At 45.9% G+C, this 20335-nt stretch overlaps 1 protein-coding gene across 3 annotated transcripts in view; it reads right to left on the minus strand.

The window, feature by feature from the left end:
- Nucleotides 1-1822: 1822 nt before the first annotated feature.
- Nucleotides 1823-20335, minus strand: part of CCDC92 (coiled-coil domain containing 92) — a 265352-nt gene continuing 246839 nt past the window's right edge. For all 3 annotated transcript variants that reach the window (XM_069215015.1, XM_069215016.1, XM_069215018.1), the window contains exon 4: nucleotides 1823-3333. In XM_069215015.1, coding sequence (XP_069071116.1) covers nucleotides 2561-3333 — 773 coding nt within the window. In that variant the 3' untranslated portion in view covers nucleotides 1823-2560. The remainder of the gene's footprint in view (nucleotides 3334-20335) is intronic.

The following is a 20335-nucleotide window of genomic DNA, read 5'->3' on the forward strand; positions in this document are numbered from 1 at the left end:
CCAACAAATCCTTCATCTAGTCTGATGTATTTCAAGGGAAATTTGAGGCTGAACTGCAGTGATTCTTGGGCATAGAGTAGTATGACTGCTAGGCAGATTGCACATTTGCGAATGAAGCTGTAATTACTAGATATTCAACCCATGCTTTGTACTGGAATTGTATAAATGCCTTATTTTAACCACAGAGTTAGGTGAGGGTCCTTTGGTGTTCACATTGGGGTTGATTCCCAAAAGCATGTAAGAATGTAATACTCTTATGTACTCCTTTCATGCCTTTGTGAATTAGCTCCAAAATACCTAAACATGGGGAATATTCATATATTATTATTAAATTAAAGAAAGGGCTGTGCGCTCCTCACACTTTTCTTAATAGGGATTTGGACGTTTTGTGGCTGGTTCACAAATGCATGTAAGAGTGTTCTTGTAGGCCTCCTCACATTTTTAAAAACGTTTTGAATCACCTCGAAAGTGTATAGATATCTTCAAATGGTGACACTCAAGTAAGGGTTTTTAAGGCTGTTGGTGACTCATAGTAAGGATGGCACATTCATATGTTGGAACGGGAAAGGTGGGAATTACGTTTTAAATCAAAATGTAGTAAGTACTCCTGGACTGAATACACACAACTTCTAAAGAAAGCAAACTAGAAACGCACACTGATGAATCAATATGCAGAGTAATCGTATTAAAAGTTCAGTGAAAGTGTAGTTTAGGCATCGTTCATGCAAAGGCTTTTTGCACTGACCATGGTATCTGGTGCTCTAAGCTAAAACTGACCTTGCCTCAAAGACCAACCTCAGTGAAGTGCAATTTAAAGTGCAGGCACATAATATGATTGAAGAAAACCAGGATATAATTATCAATAAATGTACTGTTCACAAACACGTCGATTTTTAAAGGTAAACATTCATAATTCAACTTGCTAGTGTAAAAAAAGAATGAAAATGGCAGAGTTTGCAAGCTATCAGGTGAAATTAAGAACATAAGGCAACGTACTCAGCAGACCTGTACACAGTTGGTTTACTCAGAATCTAGATTCCAGAAGTTTCCACGTGGACTAAAGTGGCTTAAGTCATGCAGTTTGTTAAGCTAGGCTTGTACCTAACACATACATCTGCATATGAGCCCTTCTAGCACTAAGGGGGTTATTACAACTTTGGAGGTGGTGTTAATCCGTCCCAAAAGTGACGGTAAAGTGACGGATATACCACCAGCCGTATTACGAGTCCATTATATCCTATGGCACTCGTAATACGGCTGGTGGTATATCCGTCACTTTACCGTCACTTTTGGGACAGATTAACACCTCCTTCAAAGTTGTAATAACCCCCTAAGTCCAGACAATGGCAATTACAAGCCATTTTATGGATTTACGACCTCTGCACTTGCCACCACATGACTAGGCATCAAGGCCTACCTACGTTCCCAATGACACAAACTGCGGGATTATTTTTTCAAACCGAAATATAAATAAACAAATAGTATTGTGCTGCACAGTGAAGTGCACTGACTGTAAATGTCGATGAACAATGCCATGCCAAGACTACAGATTTCTTTTAGCATGTACAATTAGTAGACTCCAACTGACAGCATACTCTACAAACTTCCCTGATTGATTTGTCCAATTTGGTCCTGTGCGAACTCTCAAACCAAATTTGAACTTTGATACTTATTTTGTAACATACCTTATGATTTGGCACTAATTATCTCCTGAATATGTTATGCCACAGCAGCTACTCAGCCTTATAGACATCTCTCTTTTTCATTTAAGTCCAGCCTTGGAGTGGACAAAATGCACAAACAAAATGAAATGATCAGTGTAAATTGCTTTCTAACATTTTATTTGTTTTGCATATTTTATATGGTTTTCTTTACCTCAAAGCAAAAATTTAAATATGATCTGGTTCATACCTCATTTTAAACGCATAACATATTATCGCCAAATGTATCTTTCACCAAGCGACTGCTTTTTAGCACAGCCAAGTAAGGCAAGGCTGCAATACATAGCGTTGTGGAAACTGTTCGGTTAAATGTTACAAAGATATCAGCACACTTTGAGGTACACGTCGCAGTAGTCTATTTTCAGTATTCATCGAAGGATGTGTTCATTTCTGTCCATAGGAAAGCTGTTGTAAGCAGCAGCTCATAGAGAATGGAGCCAGAACACTGATACCTTAAAATGTTAAGATTATACATATTGCTTTGTTTAATATTATATACGTTGATACTTCCTTTATATTAATATATATGTACAGAGTTATGGTGCAAGCTGCGACCAGTGCTTTTGTCGATATGAGTAGGTACCAGATGTAGTTGTATTACAAGCAGGTAGAGAGATGAACTTGTGTTTGACCCCGGCATTTAGAACTTAAGTGAATAATTTAAAACCTACCGTGTGCATAAAAGGCGACAGGAATCTATTCACAAAACATCTGCAAATAGTTGGCATGCATGGGAGGAAAAAAGACGCAGATTATATGATAGTCTATCTGGGATCAGAGCGCATATAACTCAACATACCATGGTTTCAAAATTATGACCTGGTTTATAAGAGTGTATTTTAAACAGTTCGGTCAGTCCCCGAGTGCTTCCTGACAACTTTGCCTCCGTTTACTTGATCGACTGCTAGTGTTTCAACCTCAGACTGGCCCTGGGTTGGGGCAACATGGTGGATTCTGTGGGCCACGCCAATGTGCGCTTTCTGGTGCTTCTCTCTCGCAGGACTGTGCGGGCCGGCTGAACTGCGCTCAGAAGCGATGGGAGGGATAACTAATGGCCTTTCTTTTATTAGATGTGCCTCTGTTGATTCTCTGGCTAATAAAAATGGAGTAGGATCTGGCATTGCATCCAAAGGCTCGCGTAAAAGTATTCTGCGGCCATCGGAGCCGAGTCTATATACCTCTGCAATCTCCGAGTTCAGGGGTGTTGAAAGGCTCTTTTTCATCCTGCGCCGCGGAGTCTCGGGCTTGTCTCTGGGAGGAGCTGGCTTGTAGCTGGGCAGTGCTGGCGTGTCCGTCGGCGTGCCGTCCGAGGTGCCGCTGGAACTCATGAGCTTTTTCTTGGTGGCATGAAGTTGAGATGTCAAATATGCAATGGTGCTCGCTCGCTGCTCGAGTTCGCTCGACAGCATGTTGAGTTTATGGCTTTTTATTTTAAGTTCGTCCAAATACTTTTTTTCTCTTTCTTTGATCGTGTTTTCAAGGACCAATATCATTGCATTTTTCTGTTCGAGTTCCTGCAGCAGCTCGTTGTTTTCAGTCTCCTTGTTTCGCAGCTGAACTTCAAGCTCCTCACATCTTCTTTTCAGCTCTTCGCTTCTTAAATAACCACTCCCTAAAACGACAAACACATTGCATAAGAAGCACCCACACACAAGACCAATGATGGACACAAATGATTCATTCGTCGGTAGATCTGACCACCTAAATCCAGGGTATGAAATAGGGAAATAGCCAATTAATTATCCTACTTTTCCAATCAGAAGGGCTTGCTATTATTAGGAAAAAGTAAAAGTAATATGGGAGTTTGAGTAACATTACCGACAAAGTCTGACATTCCGTTAATGGGCTATCTTATGAATATGCGGCCTTATTCCAGAAGAAATACTGCTGCTGGCAAAATAAATGCAATGATAGTGCCCACTTATCACTCAGATCCAGTCTAGATTAGACACTTGTACCTTAATCCACTTCGTACCAAATGAACTAAAGATTAATTCGGTCACAGAAGAAGTATTTGCCTCGTGTCAGATAAAAAAAAACATACTCTTGCTTATTTTAATATACAATACGTTTTTACCATTAGGATTATTCTTAGTCACCGAAACGTATATTAATTTGGTCATAAAAAAATAATATACGTTTCATTAACAGATACAAAACACTCATTTGTATGAAGAGGTGTAAATTATCACGATCAGCACTCTTCCCCCAGAATGAACAGGATCTTAAAATTACATATTTTTCCAAATTCCAAATTTGATTCCAATGTGAATACCAGATATCAACCCATCATACTCAAAGCTAACGTTTTTGCCTCATTAACCCAAGAAATGTCACTCTACGCAGTTAAAGCCAGAATACCAAGGTTTGTTAGCCCATAGTTAGAAGAACCTTTCAAAAGTGTTGCGTTTTTACATCATAGCCAATATTACACTGTTTCTTACTTCATGCACTTCAGTGATCACAATATTGTTACCCATGCTCAGCCCCAGAAGCAGAAAGCACCACCGCACAAAGGGTTGATTTACCAAGGTTTTCCCTCGCCATTGTGCCATGCAAGGGTTGCAAGAGCAACACAAAAGCGAAGTGAGATTTATCAAGCCATGCAAGGCCACCTTGCATTACTTGATAGCTCTAATGTAACGCAAGGCAGCACAAATCGCTGCTTTGCATTACTCTGCACCAGGGAGACATTCCATGGGTGGAGCGTGCGTGCTCCCATGCATGCACCCATGTATTTTGGCACATTCTCAGATTTACCGTTAGTAGTAGATCTGGGAATATGTTGAAATGCTACGTCTCCCTAGGGGAGGCGAAGCAAGGGTAAATATCTTTATTTCTCCTCGCTTTTTACTCCTTCTACCATATATAGAAATAGAAAAATGCCTCTCAGGATTGTTTTTGTGCAGGAAGGTACACCTTCCTGCACAAAAACAATCCTGCCTACAATGCAGGCACCCTTGCACCAAGACGCAGGGGTGCCTACGTTGGCCTTAGGCAGCCAAATGTGCGCCAGCACTAGGAAAGGAAAGGAATGCACTGTATAAATATGCATTCCTTTCCCTTTCGCACAGTGCAGCGAGGTGGGTTGCTGCACTGCACTGCACAAACAAAATATAAATATGCCCCTAATTTTAAAACAAAAATTCTACTCCAGATTCCAATCCTGCTCTGCTGCTAAATTTAATTTTTGAGCTGAAATGAGAAGATGCTTTTTGCTGCCATGCTCTAGGTTTGGTAACTTTGAAAGGAAATTCCCTGACTATAGTCACAAACAGCCTTCTTTCTAGGAACTGCTTTTTTTGTCGTTCTTTTTTTCTTCAAAGTTGCACCAACGTACACCAGTTTTAACTGTGAAGTTAAAGGCGTGTTTTCTTAATCACATGCAATTTGGAGTGATGATCCTCACAAAGCCTCTGACACTCTTTGCTACATTCTGCTCTCTCCGTGATGAAACTCTGAAGCTGCCTGAAGGTCCTTGAGTAATGGACAAGGGTAGAGGACCAAAACACAGAAGTCAGTAGACTTCATTTTGAAAAACTGAAAACAGAAATAATGAGTAGGTCATGCTGTGTGCTATGACACAGGCAAGAATAAGTGATCAAAAGGGGAACTATTTATTGCTAGTCTTTGGCAGGCCATTCTAACAAAGAAACTCTTTGCTACCAGATGAAATAAATCATCAGCTTCTATGGGTATCAATGAACTGCAATGGATAGCAAATATTTTGTGTCCTGTAGGAGACAATCTGTTCTTATAGAAATCAATTTGTCCAGGAGAAACAAGATTTTACTCAACACATGGACAATTCTTTCAGGATTTAGCCAAACGCCTTATGAGTGCCAACTAGGGCCTGTCAACATCTCCTTTATGGTGCTCCATCAAATCCTTGGCATCGACTTCCTGCTCCCATGGTTTAGAGACCCTTCAGCACCACTTTCTCCTAAGATACCACGTTTACCATAAATTTCACAAAAGAGATTCCTCCACCTTCCCACAAATGAAGTGAATGTGTCAGGCTCCCATTTCAACAGAGCACAGTCAAGGCATACACTTTTCTGACACAAGGCCGAGGAAGAATGTGCACTGTCTTAAACAACCTCATCAATCTGTGTACCAAGTATTCTTTTACATATTTTCTTAATTTAAAATCCGTTTTACAACCAAGTTTTCCTTTATAAAAGCAATTGAGAATTTCTTTGGCTCATTCAAGATTCCCTGAAATGGAGTGGACAGGTATTGCTGACCCATCCCCTTATATATGAGCCATAGGCTCAGTGGCAAGAGTATTTGAACAAATTAATATTAAAAAAAAAAAAAAAAAAAAAAAAACATTACAACTACAAATGCTTATTTTGATAGTGGACGAGTGGGCAGGTGTTAAGGTTCAAAAGGTGAGGGGAAAGAGATCAGCCCTGAGGGACTCCAAAGTCAAGCTGAACCTCAGGCGATGTACAAGGGGTTAGGTGGACCGACTGAGTCTGTTATTTAAAAAGGAGATGATCCAATCCAATGCAGTACCCCGAAGTCCTGTGGCCTCGACACCTTGGTCTACTGTGTCAAAGGCCGCAGACAGATCCAGGAGGACCAGTACTTAGGTGGCCTTGTGATCACATTCTTTGCACAGGTCATCTATCTCAGAAAGGATGACTGTTTCTGTGGAATGAGCTGGATGGAAACATGCCTGGCAAGGGTGCAGGAATTTGGTTTCTTCTAAAAAGGAGAATAGATTTTTTGCCACGTGTGCCTCTAATACCTTGGCCAAGAATGGCAATAGGGACAGGGATACATGGTGGTAATTGTTCAGTACTGATGGGTCCTCTCCTATTTTCTTCTGAAAGGGTACCAAAATAGCTTCTCTGAATATGCTCAGTAATGACCCTGTACTAATAGAGTTATCAAGGAGAGAAAGGGCAGTATCTGGGAATTTCGAGAATACTGTTTTTGAGATTTTTGGTGGTCAAATGTCATTAGAGGATCCTGATTATATTTTATTCAGCAGGTCCTTGAAACAGTCCTTGCTGATAACAGGGAATGAAGAGAGGGTGGTGGGATCTGTGTCTGTAAACATCAATTTCGTTTCAAGGGAGCTTTTCCGGCTATCTTTAATCGTTTTAATTTTTTCAATAAAGAAGGTGTTAAGTGAATCATAGAGGGACTGGGAAGGCGTAATGGATAATGTGATTCTATATGAATTTGATAATTCAGAAATAATTCAGAAAATATCCTTAGATTTATTTATTGATAAAAGAATGTTGTTAGTAAAGATGGTGGATTTTGTTTGGAGAATAAGGATTTTACATCATTTGAGATATTTTACATATTTTTCCTTTGCTTGAGGAGTTTTTCGCCATTTCCATTTGTGACATCCAAGTTTGAGCTTGTCTGCTTTCAGATTGCCAGTAAACCATTTAAGGGCATCATGACATCTAGCCTGTTTAGACATGTAAAGGGGACATATCTGTCGCTGGCTGTCATTAGCGAGTGAGATAGCGCTTTTGCATGTAATTCAATGTTGTTATTTGACTCAGGCAAGGTCGTGGCCACATAGTCACAGAATACACTCCGATCGACCTGTGACAAGCTCCTAACAAGTGTTTTCAGTAGAGAGGGAGTTTTTTGTGGGAGCAATTCTGTCAACGAGAATTTAATGGAGCTGCGGTCAGACCGTAGGCATGGGCATACTGTAGGATTAGATAGGGATAGGTATAGGTGGGCGGTCCAGACTTGGTCTAATATATGCCCTTTGATGTGTATGGGAGAGTGTACATGTTGTTGGAAATTTAGATTGTTAAGGTGATCATTAAAATCAATGGCTAAATGTACTCCCTTGTCATCATTAGCCCAGTAGTTGAAGTCACCGATCGAGAGAATTTTTGCATGGTCAACACAAAAGGAGGAAATCAGGTCATAAAAGAGCTGAGGAAAATACTGCATATAGTATAGTGGTCTTTAAGTGGGGAAACTTAAGAAGGGAGAAGTATGTGACTCCATTTTGGTTATAAGACTATCTACCACTGGTGTATCTAGTGAAGTGAGTTTGGTGAATCTGGTGTGGTCCTTTATTACTGTGGCTATGCCGCTTCCTATTTTGCTGGCATGTCTGTTGGTATACAGAATGTAATAGTTGTTGGGTATAGCGGCGAGGATCTCAGGCGTGGTTTCGTCAGTTAGCCAGGTTTCTGTGAGTAATAGGATGTCTGGAGATTCAGTGTCTGGTAAGCTATAGATTTCGATTTGATGTTTCACCATAGATCGGGTATTTAAGTAGATAAATGTTGATTGGTTGGTTTTGGGGCCATGGGTGCTGGGGCTAATGTTAGTTATTTTAATGGGTGGTGAGGGTTTTTGTGAAGTCAGGAGCACTGACAACACTTTTTTAAATTCATAATTTATCTAATCTTTGCCAGAGTGTGGGGTCCTTTTTGTAATCTACTGAATGTTGCTCAAGGTCATTGAAGAGACGCAGAGAATGGAAAGGTGCAAGTCCTGGAAAGGCCGGGTGTAGCTCTGCTCAACAATTTGCAGGACCTAACGGTCCACAGTGATGGATTGCCAGTGTGGCAAGTGAAAGGATACCCTTCCCAATCACAGGCCACATATGTTCCCCAAGGGGAAATTAAAGGGATTTTCTGCAGGGGCAGGGAAAGAAGAGGAGGAAAACTGTTGCAACTGTCAACAATGGCATTGGGAACTGCCACACCATCTAGCTCTGAAATAACTTTCTGTCCCGCTGGTGGAACTGGCATGGAAAGCCAGCCCTAAGTACTGGACCATGCCTCATCCTGCTTGATGCACTCCAGGACTAAATCAGTTTTATGTTGAATAGGTAAGTGCCACTGAAAGGCACGTCAATAATATACGATTGGACTTCTCCTAGAAAGCCAGAGGATTGCCTCTAAGCATGGCCTGGATGATGATAAAGGAACCCCAAAACTGTGCCTCTGAATCCAATGTCCAGGCCATAGTGGAGGATTCAGTTTGCCATGTCCTGCTGATTACATCCAAGCTCCACAAACCGGTCCTGAAGAGGATAACCAGGATTTGGAATGACCAACTGTATCATGCTTCACAAGGAATGGGAGTAACAGGCAACAAGGGAAGTTACGATCATGGATTGAAGGGCAAGGCTCACTGAAGAGAAGATGTTTTTTTTGGCCTCAAACTTCTTTAACTCTCTATCAGAAGAAGTGGGAAAAGAATCAGGGCACTGCTTTGAGGAAGATGTCTGAACCACAAGACTTGCTCAGGAGGGGGAAGCCATCAAACATTTCTGGTCCCCAGGTGCTGGGCGATCGTGGCAGTCGCTGAGGTGGTTCACACCCAGAGCAGAAGCAGGGCAGTCTCATGCAATCAAGATGGGGTCCATTAGTGCCGCGTTGAAGGGGAATAACTGCTTGACTGTTGAAGAGGCAGGATGTAAAACCTCTGTGAGGAGTTGGCCTTGTTCTCCTCCACAATCAACAGCAGCCCAAGAATATCCGCTACTTTGTGCAAGACCACAGTGAATGAGGCGACTTCTTCAGTGGGTGGTCCTGAGGGACACTCTAGGTCCACCCCAGGAGAAGAATAGTCAAAACCCCTGGCATTCTGACGGGCCAAATAGTTACCACTGTCCATGCTCAAATGAGGCAGGGGGTTAACTACTTCACTACTGTCGCCGTTGTGGTACCCATAGTTAGGCAACAGAATAGGATTTTAATATAAGCCAGAAATCTACCCAAGCCTGACATAATGCTTCATCCTCAGGCAAGGGCATGTAAGGAGCCTCCGTTCATTAATTGCTGTGTCCTGCATAGAGACTTGACCAGGGTAGCAGTAGTTTTCAGAAACTTCATCAAATTCTGCATCCTCAGGTGTGTCTCAGATGGCGCTGGTGGCAGGGCAACCAGCCAGACCTTCAGCGGAAGAAGTAGATTGGGTTGTGTCAGGGCAGCATCTGAGTATGGCACTGCGGATTCGACTGGTGCCAGGGTTGGAGATGGGAGATGATGCCTCTCTCGGAGGGAGTTTGAGTGGTGTTTTTCTGCAGGGAAACCAGCATCGGCTAGGTGAAGGCCACGGATCTGCGCGGGGTCCGTGCCAGGAGAGGAGTGGTGTGGGGTGAAAATGCAATTGGGGAGGAGCCTTCCTTGCCCAGGGTCGGCAGCAGGGAAATGGAGAGTTCAAGCTAACTCATGATAGAAGAGATGCAGAACACTTCCTAAACCAGGGACGCAAGGTTTCTCCTCTGGGGGAGCTTGGAGTGGTCTCTCTGTAGAATGAGGAACAGATATGAGTATCAATCTCGGCCACTAAAAGCTAGAGTCACTAGGATCATTACACACCCTCGGCTCTGCCTAATCCTCTGGAGAACTCTAAGAATCTGAAAGGTGGCGGAAGGATGTAATTGTAAACTAATGTCTCTATCTAGACTAGGACTTTGGTACTCTGCTACCCTGCCGCCCATCCAAAAAGTAAATTGATCGTACTAGGAATTGAAACGGATTGCAAATGAGTCTATACAAGGCCTCAAAAATGGATTAGGAACTTGGAGGATCTGCCAATTGATGAGTAGAGGCACCTAATGAGTCTGTCCACTCTGCCGTTTTCAATCCCTAGATGCTAGCAGGTGCATGTCTTGCTGCAGATTCATCTCCAACAGAATTACACCCTACACTCAGAGATGCAGGAAACAGCTGCTCTGATTTCCTCATTTAGATTTTGGCTTTGCTGTAGTCTGTATGGAACATTGTCATCCTGGATCGCAGCACTGACAGGAAAGCTCTCAATACCAAGAATACTGAATGCAGCTGAAACATGTTTATGTGCAGGGACATACACGGATATGAAAAACATAGACCCCCTGAAGAGTGTATGGATTTGCATATTAAAGCATATCAGACCTTCATTGGGTCCTCTCTGCCCGAGAGAAATTCTGGCATATTCATTAGCCTTTTGTGCACAAGTATGTGAATCATATGATTCTGTTATGTGCAGACCCCTCCCTTTTTGGAGTACAAATTCAAAGTTAACAATCCCTATAAATGTTTATCAGTATCTCACATCGCATGGGTGGAATTATGTCCTATTCCTTACAAAACTTGGTTGACTTTTATGTTTTTGGGGCATTCATTTATACACAGCTGTCCTTAGATTCTTCACAGGATCTCAACAGGATTGAGACCTGGACTTTGATTTGGCCATTCTAAAATCCAAATACTTTACTTTTCAACAATTCAGTATTTGAGTCACTGTTTTTCTTAACAGTGTCTAGCGGGTAAAATGTAGCTGTTAGACAAACAGTTTCACACTTTCCTCTAGAATGTGTTATTATAGAGAAGAATTCATTGTAGAGTCAATAACTGGGAGGTGCTAAGGTTGTATAGCTTTAAAGCAGGCCAAAATCACTCCTGTGGTATAAGGGTCTTGTGGTGATACTTGGTGTTTGCTTGTCGCAAAACATGTGGTTGTGCGTTACAACCACTGGTTTTATCTGTCCCCAGGACATTGTTCTAGAAGTCTTGTGATTCATTACAGTGCTTTTTTTGCAAACCTAATTACATCAGAAATGTGTTTTTTGAAATAAGGCATGTTCTCCTGGCGACCAACCCATAAAAAGTGTAAACGTTTAGTCGTTTCCTAACAGCAGACTAATACATTTACTTATTTGAGTGTGATCTATAGATGCTGTGATAATACTGATGTCAAAAATATTGTGATCCACAAACTAGTGCAGGAAAATATCACAGTACTAAGAATCAATTTTAACCCCTTTTGTGCCCAGGATGTAATGGTTACGTCCTGAGGCACAGTGCTGCTGTGCCCAGGACGTAACCATTACGTCCTGTGCACAGAGCCCAGAGGGAGCACTAGCGCTCCCTCTGTGGGGTTCCCCCCCAAGTCAGGGATGGAAGGGGAAGCCCTTCCCCTCCCACGCCCGACCCCCCCCACGCCCGACCCCCCCTGTGACGTCAGCGCGCGAGCGCGCGCTGATTAGTCACAGGGTCTCCCCCATCGCGCTGGAAGCAGAGCTTCCAGCGCGATTGAAAGAGAAATGCTTTTGCATTTCTCTTTCAATGCCATGGGGGAGGCCCTGAGAGGCTTCAAAGGGAAGGAAATGTATTTCCTTCCCTTTGAAGTCTCTCACAGGTTTCAAAAGCCGGATTGCTTGCAATCCGGCTTTTGAAACCCCACTAGACACCAGGGATTTTTTTTTTTCAATGAAATTGGCAAAAGGGAGCGACCCCTTGGGCAAGGGTCGCTCCCGGGGGGGCATTTTTTTAGGAAGGCCTTTTCTGCCCCCCCGGGGGCAGAAACCTCTAGGCACCAGGGACCTTCTTTTTTTAGGTGGGGAGCGACCCCTTAGGCAAGGGTCGCTCCCCTAGGGGGCAAATTATATTTAGGCCATTTCTGCCCCCCTTGGGGGCAGATTGGCCTATTTTGATGAGGCCAATCTGCCCCCAAGGGGGGCAGAAACCATTAGACACCAGGGAGTTTTCTTTTGCGCGCGAATTTCACGCAACGGGAGCGACCCCTTGGGCAAGGGTCGCTCCCAGGGGGGGCATTTTTTTGGGAAGGCCTTTTCTGCCCCAGATTGGCCTATTATTAGGCCGATCTGCCCCCAGGGGGGGCAGAAACCTCTAGGCACCAGGGAGCTTTTTTTTTTTTTTTGTGGGGAGCGATCCCTTAGGCAAGGGTCGCTCCCCTACGGGGCAATATATATTTAGGCCATTTCTGCCCCCCTTGGGGGCAGATTGGCCTATTTTGATGAGGCCAATCTGCCCCCAAGGGGGGCAGAACCCATTAGACACCAGGGAGTTTTTTTTTTGCGTGAATTTCACGCAAGGGGAGCGACCCCTTAGGCAAGGGTCGCTCCCTGGGGGGGGTTATTTTAGGCCATTTCTGCCCCCCTGGGGGGTAGATCAGCCTATTTTGATTCGGCGGATCTGCCCCCAGGGGGGGCAGAAACCACTAGGCACCAGGGATTTTTTTGTTTTTTTGTTTTACAGATGGGGAGCGACCCCTTGGACAAGGGTTGCTCCCCTGGAGGGGCAAAATGTATTTAGGCCATTTCTGCCCGCTTTGGGGGCAGATCGGCCGATTTTAGGTCAATCTGCCCCCAAGGGGGGCAGAAACCACTAGGCACCAGGGATCTTTTTTTGGCGCCGTCACGCAAGGGGAGCGACCTTGTAGGCAAGGGTCGCTCCCCGGGGGAGGGGGGGCCAAAATTATTTTAGGCCATCTCTGCCCCCCCTGGGGGCAGATCGGCCTATTGGTATTAGGCTGATCTACCCCCAGGGGGGGCAGAAACCTCTAGGCGCCAGGGCAATTTTTTTTTTTTTTTTTTTAAGAGATGGGGAGCGACCCATCAGGCAAGGGTCGCTCCCCTGGGGGGCAAATTGTATTTAGACCATTTCTTCCCCCCTTGGGGGCAGATTGGTCGATTTTAGGTCAATCAGCCCCAAGGGGGCAGAAACCACTAGGCACCAGGGATTTGTTTTTTGTCGCCAATGTCACGCAGGGGGAGCGACCCCGTAGGCAAGGGTCGCTCCGGAGGGGGGGGGGGTCTTGGGGGGGTGGGTCGGGGGGCAAATTTATTTTAGGCCATTTCTGCCCCCCCTAGGGGCAGATCGACCTATTATTAGACTGATCTGCCCCCAGGGGTGGCAGAAACCTTTAGGCGCCAGGGCAATTTGTTTTTTGTTTGTTTGTTTTTTTAGAGATGGGGAGCGACCCATCAGACAAGGGTCGCTCCCCTGGGGGACAAACTGTATTTAGAGCATTTCTGCCCCATGGGTCGATTTTAGGTCAATCTGCCCCCAAGGGGGCAGAAACCACTAGGCACCGGGGATTTCTTTTTTGGCGCCAATGTCACGCAGGGGGAGCGACCCCGTAGGCAAGGGTCGCTCCTGGTGGGGGGGTGGGTGTTGGGGATGCAAATTTATTTTAGGCCATTTCTGCCCCCCCTGGGGGAAGATCGGCCTATTATTAGACTGATCTGCCCCCAGGGGTGGCAGAAACCTCTAGGCGCCAGGGCAATTTATTTTTTGTTTTTTTGTTTGTTTGTTTTTTTAGAGATGGGGAGCGACCCATCAGACAAGGGTCGTTCCCCTGGGGGGCAAACTGTATTTAGAGCATTTCTGCCCCCCTTGGGGGCAGAAGTGGTCGATTTTAGGTCAATCTGCCCCCAAGGGGGCAGAAACCACTAGGCACCGGGGATTTGTTTTTTGGCGCCAATGTCACGCAGGGGGAGCGACCCCGTAGGCTCCTGGTGGGGGGGTGGGTGTTGGGGATGCAAATTTATTTTAGGCCATTTCTGCCCCCCCTGGGGGAAGATCGGCCTATTATTAGACTGATCTGCCCCCAGGGGTGGCAGAAACCTCTAGGCGCCAGGGCAATTTTTTTTTTGTTTGTTTGTTTTTTTAGAGATGGGGAGTGACCCATCAGACAAGGGTCGCTCCCCTGGGGGACAAACTGTATTTAGAGCATTTCTGCCCCCCTTGGGGGCAGATGGGTCGATTTTAGGTCAATCTGCCCCCAAGGGGGCAGAAACCACTAGGCACCGGGGATTTGTTTTTTGGCGCCAATGTCACGCAGGGGGAGCGACCCCGTAGGCAAGGGTCGCTCCTGGTGGGGGTTGGGGATGCAAATTTATTTTAGGCCATTTCTGCCCCCCCTGGGGGAAGATCAGCCTATTATTAGGCCGATCTGCCCCCAGGGGGGGCAGAAACCTGTAGGCGCCAGGGCACATTTTTTTTGTGTGTTTTTTTTAGAGATGGGGAGCGACCCATCAGACAAGGGTCGCTCCCCTGGGGGGCAAACTGTATTTCGAGCATTTCTACCCCCCTTGGGGGCAGATTGGTCGATTTTAGGTCAATCTGCCCCCAAGGGGGCAGAAACCACTAGGCACCAGGGATTTGTTTTTTGGCGCCAATGTCATTCAGGGGGAGCGACCCCGTAGGCAAGGGTCGCTCCGGGGGTGGGTGGGGGGGTGGGGGGGGGGGTGGAGGTTCGGGGGGAAAATTTATTTTAGGCCATTTCTGCCCCCCTTGGGGGAAGATCGGCCTATTATTAGGCCGATCTGCCCCCAGGGGGGGGGCAGAAACCTGTAGGCGCCAGGGCAAATTTGTTTTTTGTGTTTTTTTGTTTGTATGTTTGTTTTTTTAGAGATGGAGAGCGACCCATCAGACAAGGGTCGCTCCCTTGGGGGGCAAACTGTGTTTAGACCATTTCTGCCCCCCTTGGGGCAGATTGGTCAATTTTAGGGCAATCTGCCCCCAAGGGGGCAGAAACCACTAGGCACCGGGGATTTGTTGTTTGGCGCCAATGTCACGCAGGGGGAGCGACCCCGTAGGCAAGGGTCGCTCCTGGGCAGGGGGGGTTTGGGGGGGTGGGGGTCAAATTTATTTTAGGGCATTTCCCCCCCCCCCCTGGGGCCGGCTGAGCTAGAGGTCAAAATCCACAGGTAGGCACTTTGCAAAAAACACCTCTGTTTTCTGTGAAAAAATAAGTTGTGTGCACGTTGTGTTTTGGGCCATTTCCTTTCGTGGGCGCTAGGCCTACCCACACAAGTGAGGTACCATTTTTATGGAGAGACTTAGGGGAACGCAGGGTGGAAGGAAATTTGTGGCTCCTCTCAGATTCCAGAACTTTCGGTCACCGAAATGAGAGGAAAAAGTGTTTTTGGGCCAAATTTTGATGTTTTCAAAGGATTCTGGGTAACAGAACCTGGTCAGAGCCACGCAAATCACCACATCTTGGATTCCCCTAGGTCTCTAGTTTTAAAAAATGCGCTGGTTTGCTAGGTTTCCCCAGGTGCCGGCTGAGCTAGAGGCCAAAATCCACAGGTAAGCACTGTTTTCTATGAAAAAATGTGATGTGTCCACGTTGTGTTTTGGGCCGTTTCCTGTCGCGAGCGCTAAGCCTACCCACACAAGTGAGGTATCATTTTTATCGGGAGACGTGGGGGAACGCTGGGTGGAAGGAAATTTGTGGCTCCTCTCAGATTCCAGAACTTTCTGCCACAGAAATGTGAGGAACATGTGTTTTTTTAGCCAAATTTTGAGGTTTGCAAAGGATTCTGGGTAACAGAACCTGGTCCCAGCCACACAAGTCACCCCATCTTGGATTCCCCTAGGTCTCTAGTTTTCAGAAATGCACAGGTTTGGTAGGTTTCCCTAGGTGGCGGCTGAGCTACAGGCCAAAATCTACAGGTAGGCACTTTGCAAAAAACACCTCTGTTTTCCTTCAAAAATTTGGCTGTGTCCACGTTGCTATTTGGGGCGTTTCCTGTCACAGGCGCTAGGCCTACCCACACAAGTGAGGTATCATTTTTATCGGGAGACGTGGGGGAACGCTGGGTGGAAGGAAATTTGTGGCTCCTCTCAGATTCCAGAACTTTCTGCCACAGAAATGTGAGGAACATGTGTTTTTTTAGCCAAATTTTGAGGTTTGCAAAGGATTCTGGGTAACAGAACCTGGTCCGAGCCACACAAGTCACCCCTTCTTGGATTCCCCTAGGTCTCTAGTTTTCAGAAATGCACAGGTTTGGTAGGTTTCCCTAGGTGGCGGCTGAGCTAGAGGCCAAAATCTACAGGTAGGCACTTTGCAAAAAACACCTCTGTTTTCCTTCAAAAAAAATTCTGTGTCCACGTTGCGCTTTGGGGTGTTTCCTGTCGCGGGCGCTAGGCCTACCCACACAAGTGAGGTATCATTTTTATCGGGAGACGTGGGGGAACGCTGGGTGGAAGGAATTTTGTGGCTCCTCTCAGATTCCAGAACTTTCTGCCACAGAAATGTGAGGAACATGTGTTTTTTTAGCCAAATTTTGAGGTTTGCAAAGGATTCTGGGTAACAGAACCTGGTCCGAGCCACACAAGTCACCCCATCTTGGATTCCCCTAGGTCTCTAGTTTTCTGAAATGCACAGGTTTGGTAGGTTTCCCTAGGTGGCGGCTGAGCTACAGGCCAAAATCTACAGGTAGGCACTTTGCAAAAAACACCTCTGTTTTCCTTCAAAAATTTGGCTGTGTCCACGTTGCGATTTGGGGCGTTTCCTGTCGCGGGCGCTAGGCCTACCCACACAAGTGAGGTATCATTTTTATCGGGAGACGTGGGGGAACGCTGGGTGGAAGGAAATTTGTGGCTCCTCTCAGATTCCAGAACTTTCTGCCACAGAAATGTGAGGAACATGTGTTTTTGTAGCCAAATTTTGAGGTTTGCAAAGGATTCTGGGTAACAGAACCTGGTCCGAGCCACACAAGTCACCCCATCTTGGATTCCCCTAGGTCTCTAGTTTTCAGAAATGCACAGGTTTGGTAGGTTTCCCTAGGTGGCGGCTGAGCTAGAGGCCAAAATCTACAGGTAGGCACTTTGCAAAAAACACCTCTGTTTTCCTTCAAAAATTTGGGTGTGTCCACGTTGCGCTTTGGGGTGTTTCCTGTCGCGGGCGCTAGGCCTACCCACACAAGTGAGGTATCATTTTTATCGGGAGACGTGGGGGAACGCTGGGTGGAAGGAATTTTGTGGCTCCTCTCAGATTCCAGAACTTTCTGCCACAGAAATGTGAGGAACATGTGTTTTTTTAGCCAAATTTTGAGGTTTGCAAAGGATTCTGGGTAACAGAACCTGGTCCGAGCCACACAAGTCACCCCATCTTGGATTCCCCTAGGTCTCTAGTTTTCAGAAATGCACAGGTTCGGTAGGTTTCCCTAGGTGGCGGCTGAGCTACAGGCCAAAATCTACAGGTAGGCACTTTGCAAAAAACACCTCTGTTTTCCTTCAAAAATTTGGCTGTGTCCACGTTGCTATTTGGGGCGTTTCCTGTCACAGGCGCTAGGCCTACCCACACAAGTGAGGTATCATTTTTATCGGGAGACGTGGGGGAACGCTGGGTGGAAGGAAATTTGTGGCTCCTCTCAGATTCCAGAACTTTCTGCCACAGAAATGTGAGGAACATGTGTTTTTTTAGCCAAATTTTGAGGTTTGCAAAGGATTCTGGGTAACAGAACCTGGTCCGAGCCACACAAGTCACCCCTTCTTGGATTCCCCTAGGTCTCTAGTTTTCAGAAATGCACAGGTTTGGTAGGTTTCCCTAGGTGGCGGCTGAGCTAGAGGCCAAAATCTACAGGTAGGCACTTTGCAAAAAACACCTCTGTTTTCCTTCAAAAAAAATTCTGTGTCCACGTTGCGCTTTGGGGTGTTTCCTGTCGCGGGCGCTAGGCCTACCCACACAAGTGAGGTATCATTTTTATCGGGAGACGTGGGGGAACGCTGGGTGGAAGGAAATTTGTGGCTCCTCTCAGATTCCAGAACTTTCTGCCACAGAAATGTGAGGAACATGTGTTTTTGTAGCCAAATTTTGAGGTTTGCAAAGGATTCTGGGTAACAGAACCTGGTCCGAGCCACACAAGTCACCCCATCTTGGATTCCCCTATGTCTCTAGTTTTCAGAAATGCACAGGTTTGGTAGGTTTCCCTAGGTGGCGGCTGAGCTACAGGCCAAAATCTACAGGTAGGCACTTTGCAAAAAACACCTCTGCTTTCCTTCAAAAATTTGGCTGTGTCCACGTTGCTATTTGGGGCGTTTCCTGTCACAGGCGCTAGGCCTACCCACACAAGTGAGGTATCATTTTTATCGGGAGACGTGGGGGAACGCTGGGTGGAAGGAAATTTGTGGCTCCTCTCAGATTCCAGAACTTTCTGCCACAGAAATGTGAGGAACATGTGTTTTTTTAGCCAAATTTTGAGGTTTGCAAAGGATTCTGGGTAACAGAACCTGGTCCGAGCCACACAAGTCACCCCTTCTTGGATTCCCCTAGGTCTCTAGTTTTCAGAAATGCACAGGTTTGGTAGGTTTCCCTAGGTGGCGGCTGAGCTAGAGGCCAAAATCTACAGGTAGGCACTTTGCAAAAAACACCTCTGTTTTCCTTCAAAAAAAATTCTGTGTCCACGTTGCGCTTTGGGGTGTTTCCTGTCGCGGGCGCTAGGCCTACCCACACAAGTGAGGTATCATTTTTATCGGGAGACGTGGGGGAACGCTGGGTGGAAGGAAATTTGTGGCTCCTCTCAGATTCCAGAACTTTCTGCCACAGAAATGTGAGGAACATGTGTTTTTGTAGCCAAATTTTGAGGTTTGCAAAGGATTCTGGGTAACAGAACCTGGTCCGAGCCACACAAGTCACCCCATCTTGGATTCCCCTAGGTCTCTAGTTTTCAGAAATGCACAGGTTTGGTAGGTTTCCCTAGGTGGCGGCTAAGCTACAGGCCAAAATCTACAGGTAGGCACTTTGCAAAAAACACCTCTGTTTTCCTTCAAAAATTTGGCTGTGTCCACGTTGCGCTTTGGGGTGTTTCCTGTCGCGGGCGCTAGGCCTACCCACACAAGTGAGGTATCATTTTTATCGGGAGACGTGGGGGAACGCTGGGTGGAAGGAATTTTGTGGCTCCTCTCAGATTCCAGAACTTTCTGCCACAGAAATGTGAGGAACATGTGTTTTTTTAGCCAAATTTTGAGGTTTGCAAAGGATTCTGGGTAACAGAACCTGGTCCGAGCCACACAAGTCACCCCATCTTGGATTCCCCTAGGTCTCTAGTTTTCAGAAATGCACAGGTTTGGTAGGTTTCCCCAGGTGCCGGCTGAGCTAGAGGCCAAAATCCACAGGTAAGCACTGTTTTCTATGAAAAAATGTGATGTGTCCACGTTGTGTTTTGGGCCGTTTCCTGTCGCGAGCGCTAAGCCTACCCACACAAGTGAGGTATCATTTTTATCGGGAGACGTGGGGGAACGCTGGGTGGAAGGAAATTTGTGGCTCCTCTCAGATTCCAGAACTTTCTGCCACAGAAATGTGAGGAACATGTGTTTTTTTAGCCAAATTTTGAGGTTTGCAAAGGATTCTGGGTAACAGAACCTGGTCCCAGCCACACAAGTCACCCCATCTTGGATTCCCCTAGGTCTCTAGTTTTCAGAAATGCACAGGTTTGGTAGGTTTCCCTAGGTGGCGGCTGAGCTACAGGCCAAAATCTACAGGTAGGCACTTTGCAAAAAACACCTCTGTTTTCCTTCAAAAATTTGGCTGTGTCCACGTTGCTATTTGGGGCGTTTCCTGTCACAGGCGCTAGGCCTACCCACACAAGTGAGGTATCATTTTTATCGGGAGACGTGGGGGAACGCTGGGTGGAAGGAAATTTGTGGCTCCTCTCAGATTCCAGAACTTTCTGCCACAGAAATGTGAGGAACATGTGTTTTTTTAGCCAAATTTTGAGGTTTGCAAAGGATTCTGGGTAACAGAACCTGGTCCGAGCCACACAAGTCACCCCTTCTTGGATTCCCCTAGGTCTCTAGTTTTCAGAAATGCACAGGTTTGGTAGGTTTCCCTAGGTGGCGGCTGAGCTAGAGGCCAAAATCTACAGGTAGGCACTTTGCAAAAAACACCTCTGTTTTCCTTCAAAAAAAATTCTGTGTCCACGTTGCGCTTTGGGGTGTTTCCTGTCGCGGGCGCTAGGCCTACCCACACAAGTGAGGTATCATTTTTATCGGGAGACGTGGGGGAACGCTGGGTGGAAGGAATTTTGTGGCTCCTCTCAGATTCCAGAACTTTCTGCCACAGAAATGTGAGGAACATGTGTTTTTTTA

Source organism: Pleurodeles waltl, chromosome 11, assembly GCF_031143425.1.
Source record: "Pleurodeles waltl isolate 20211129_DDA chromosome 11, aPleWal1.hap1.20221129, whole genome shotgun sequence".
In the NCBI taxonomy this organism is placed as follows: Eukaryota; Metazoa; Chordata; class Amphibia; order Caudata; family Salamandridae; genus Pleurodeles; species Pleurodeles waltl.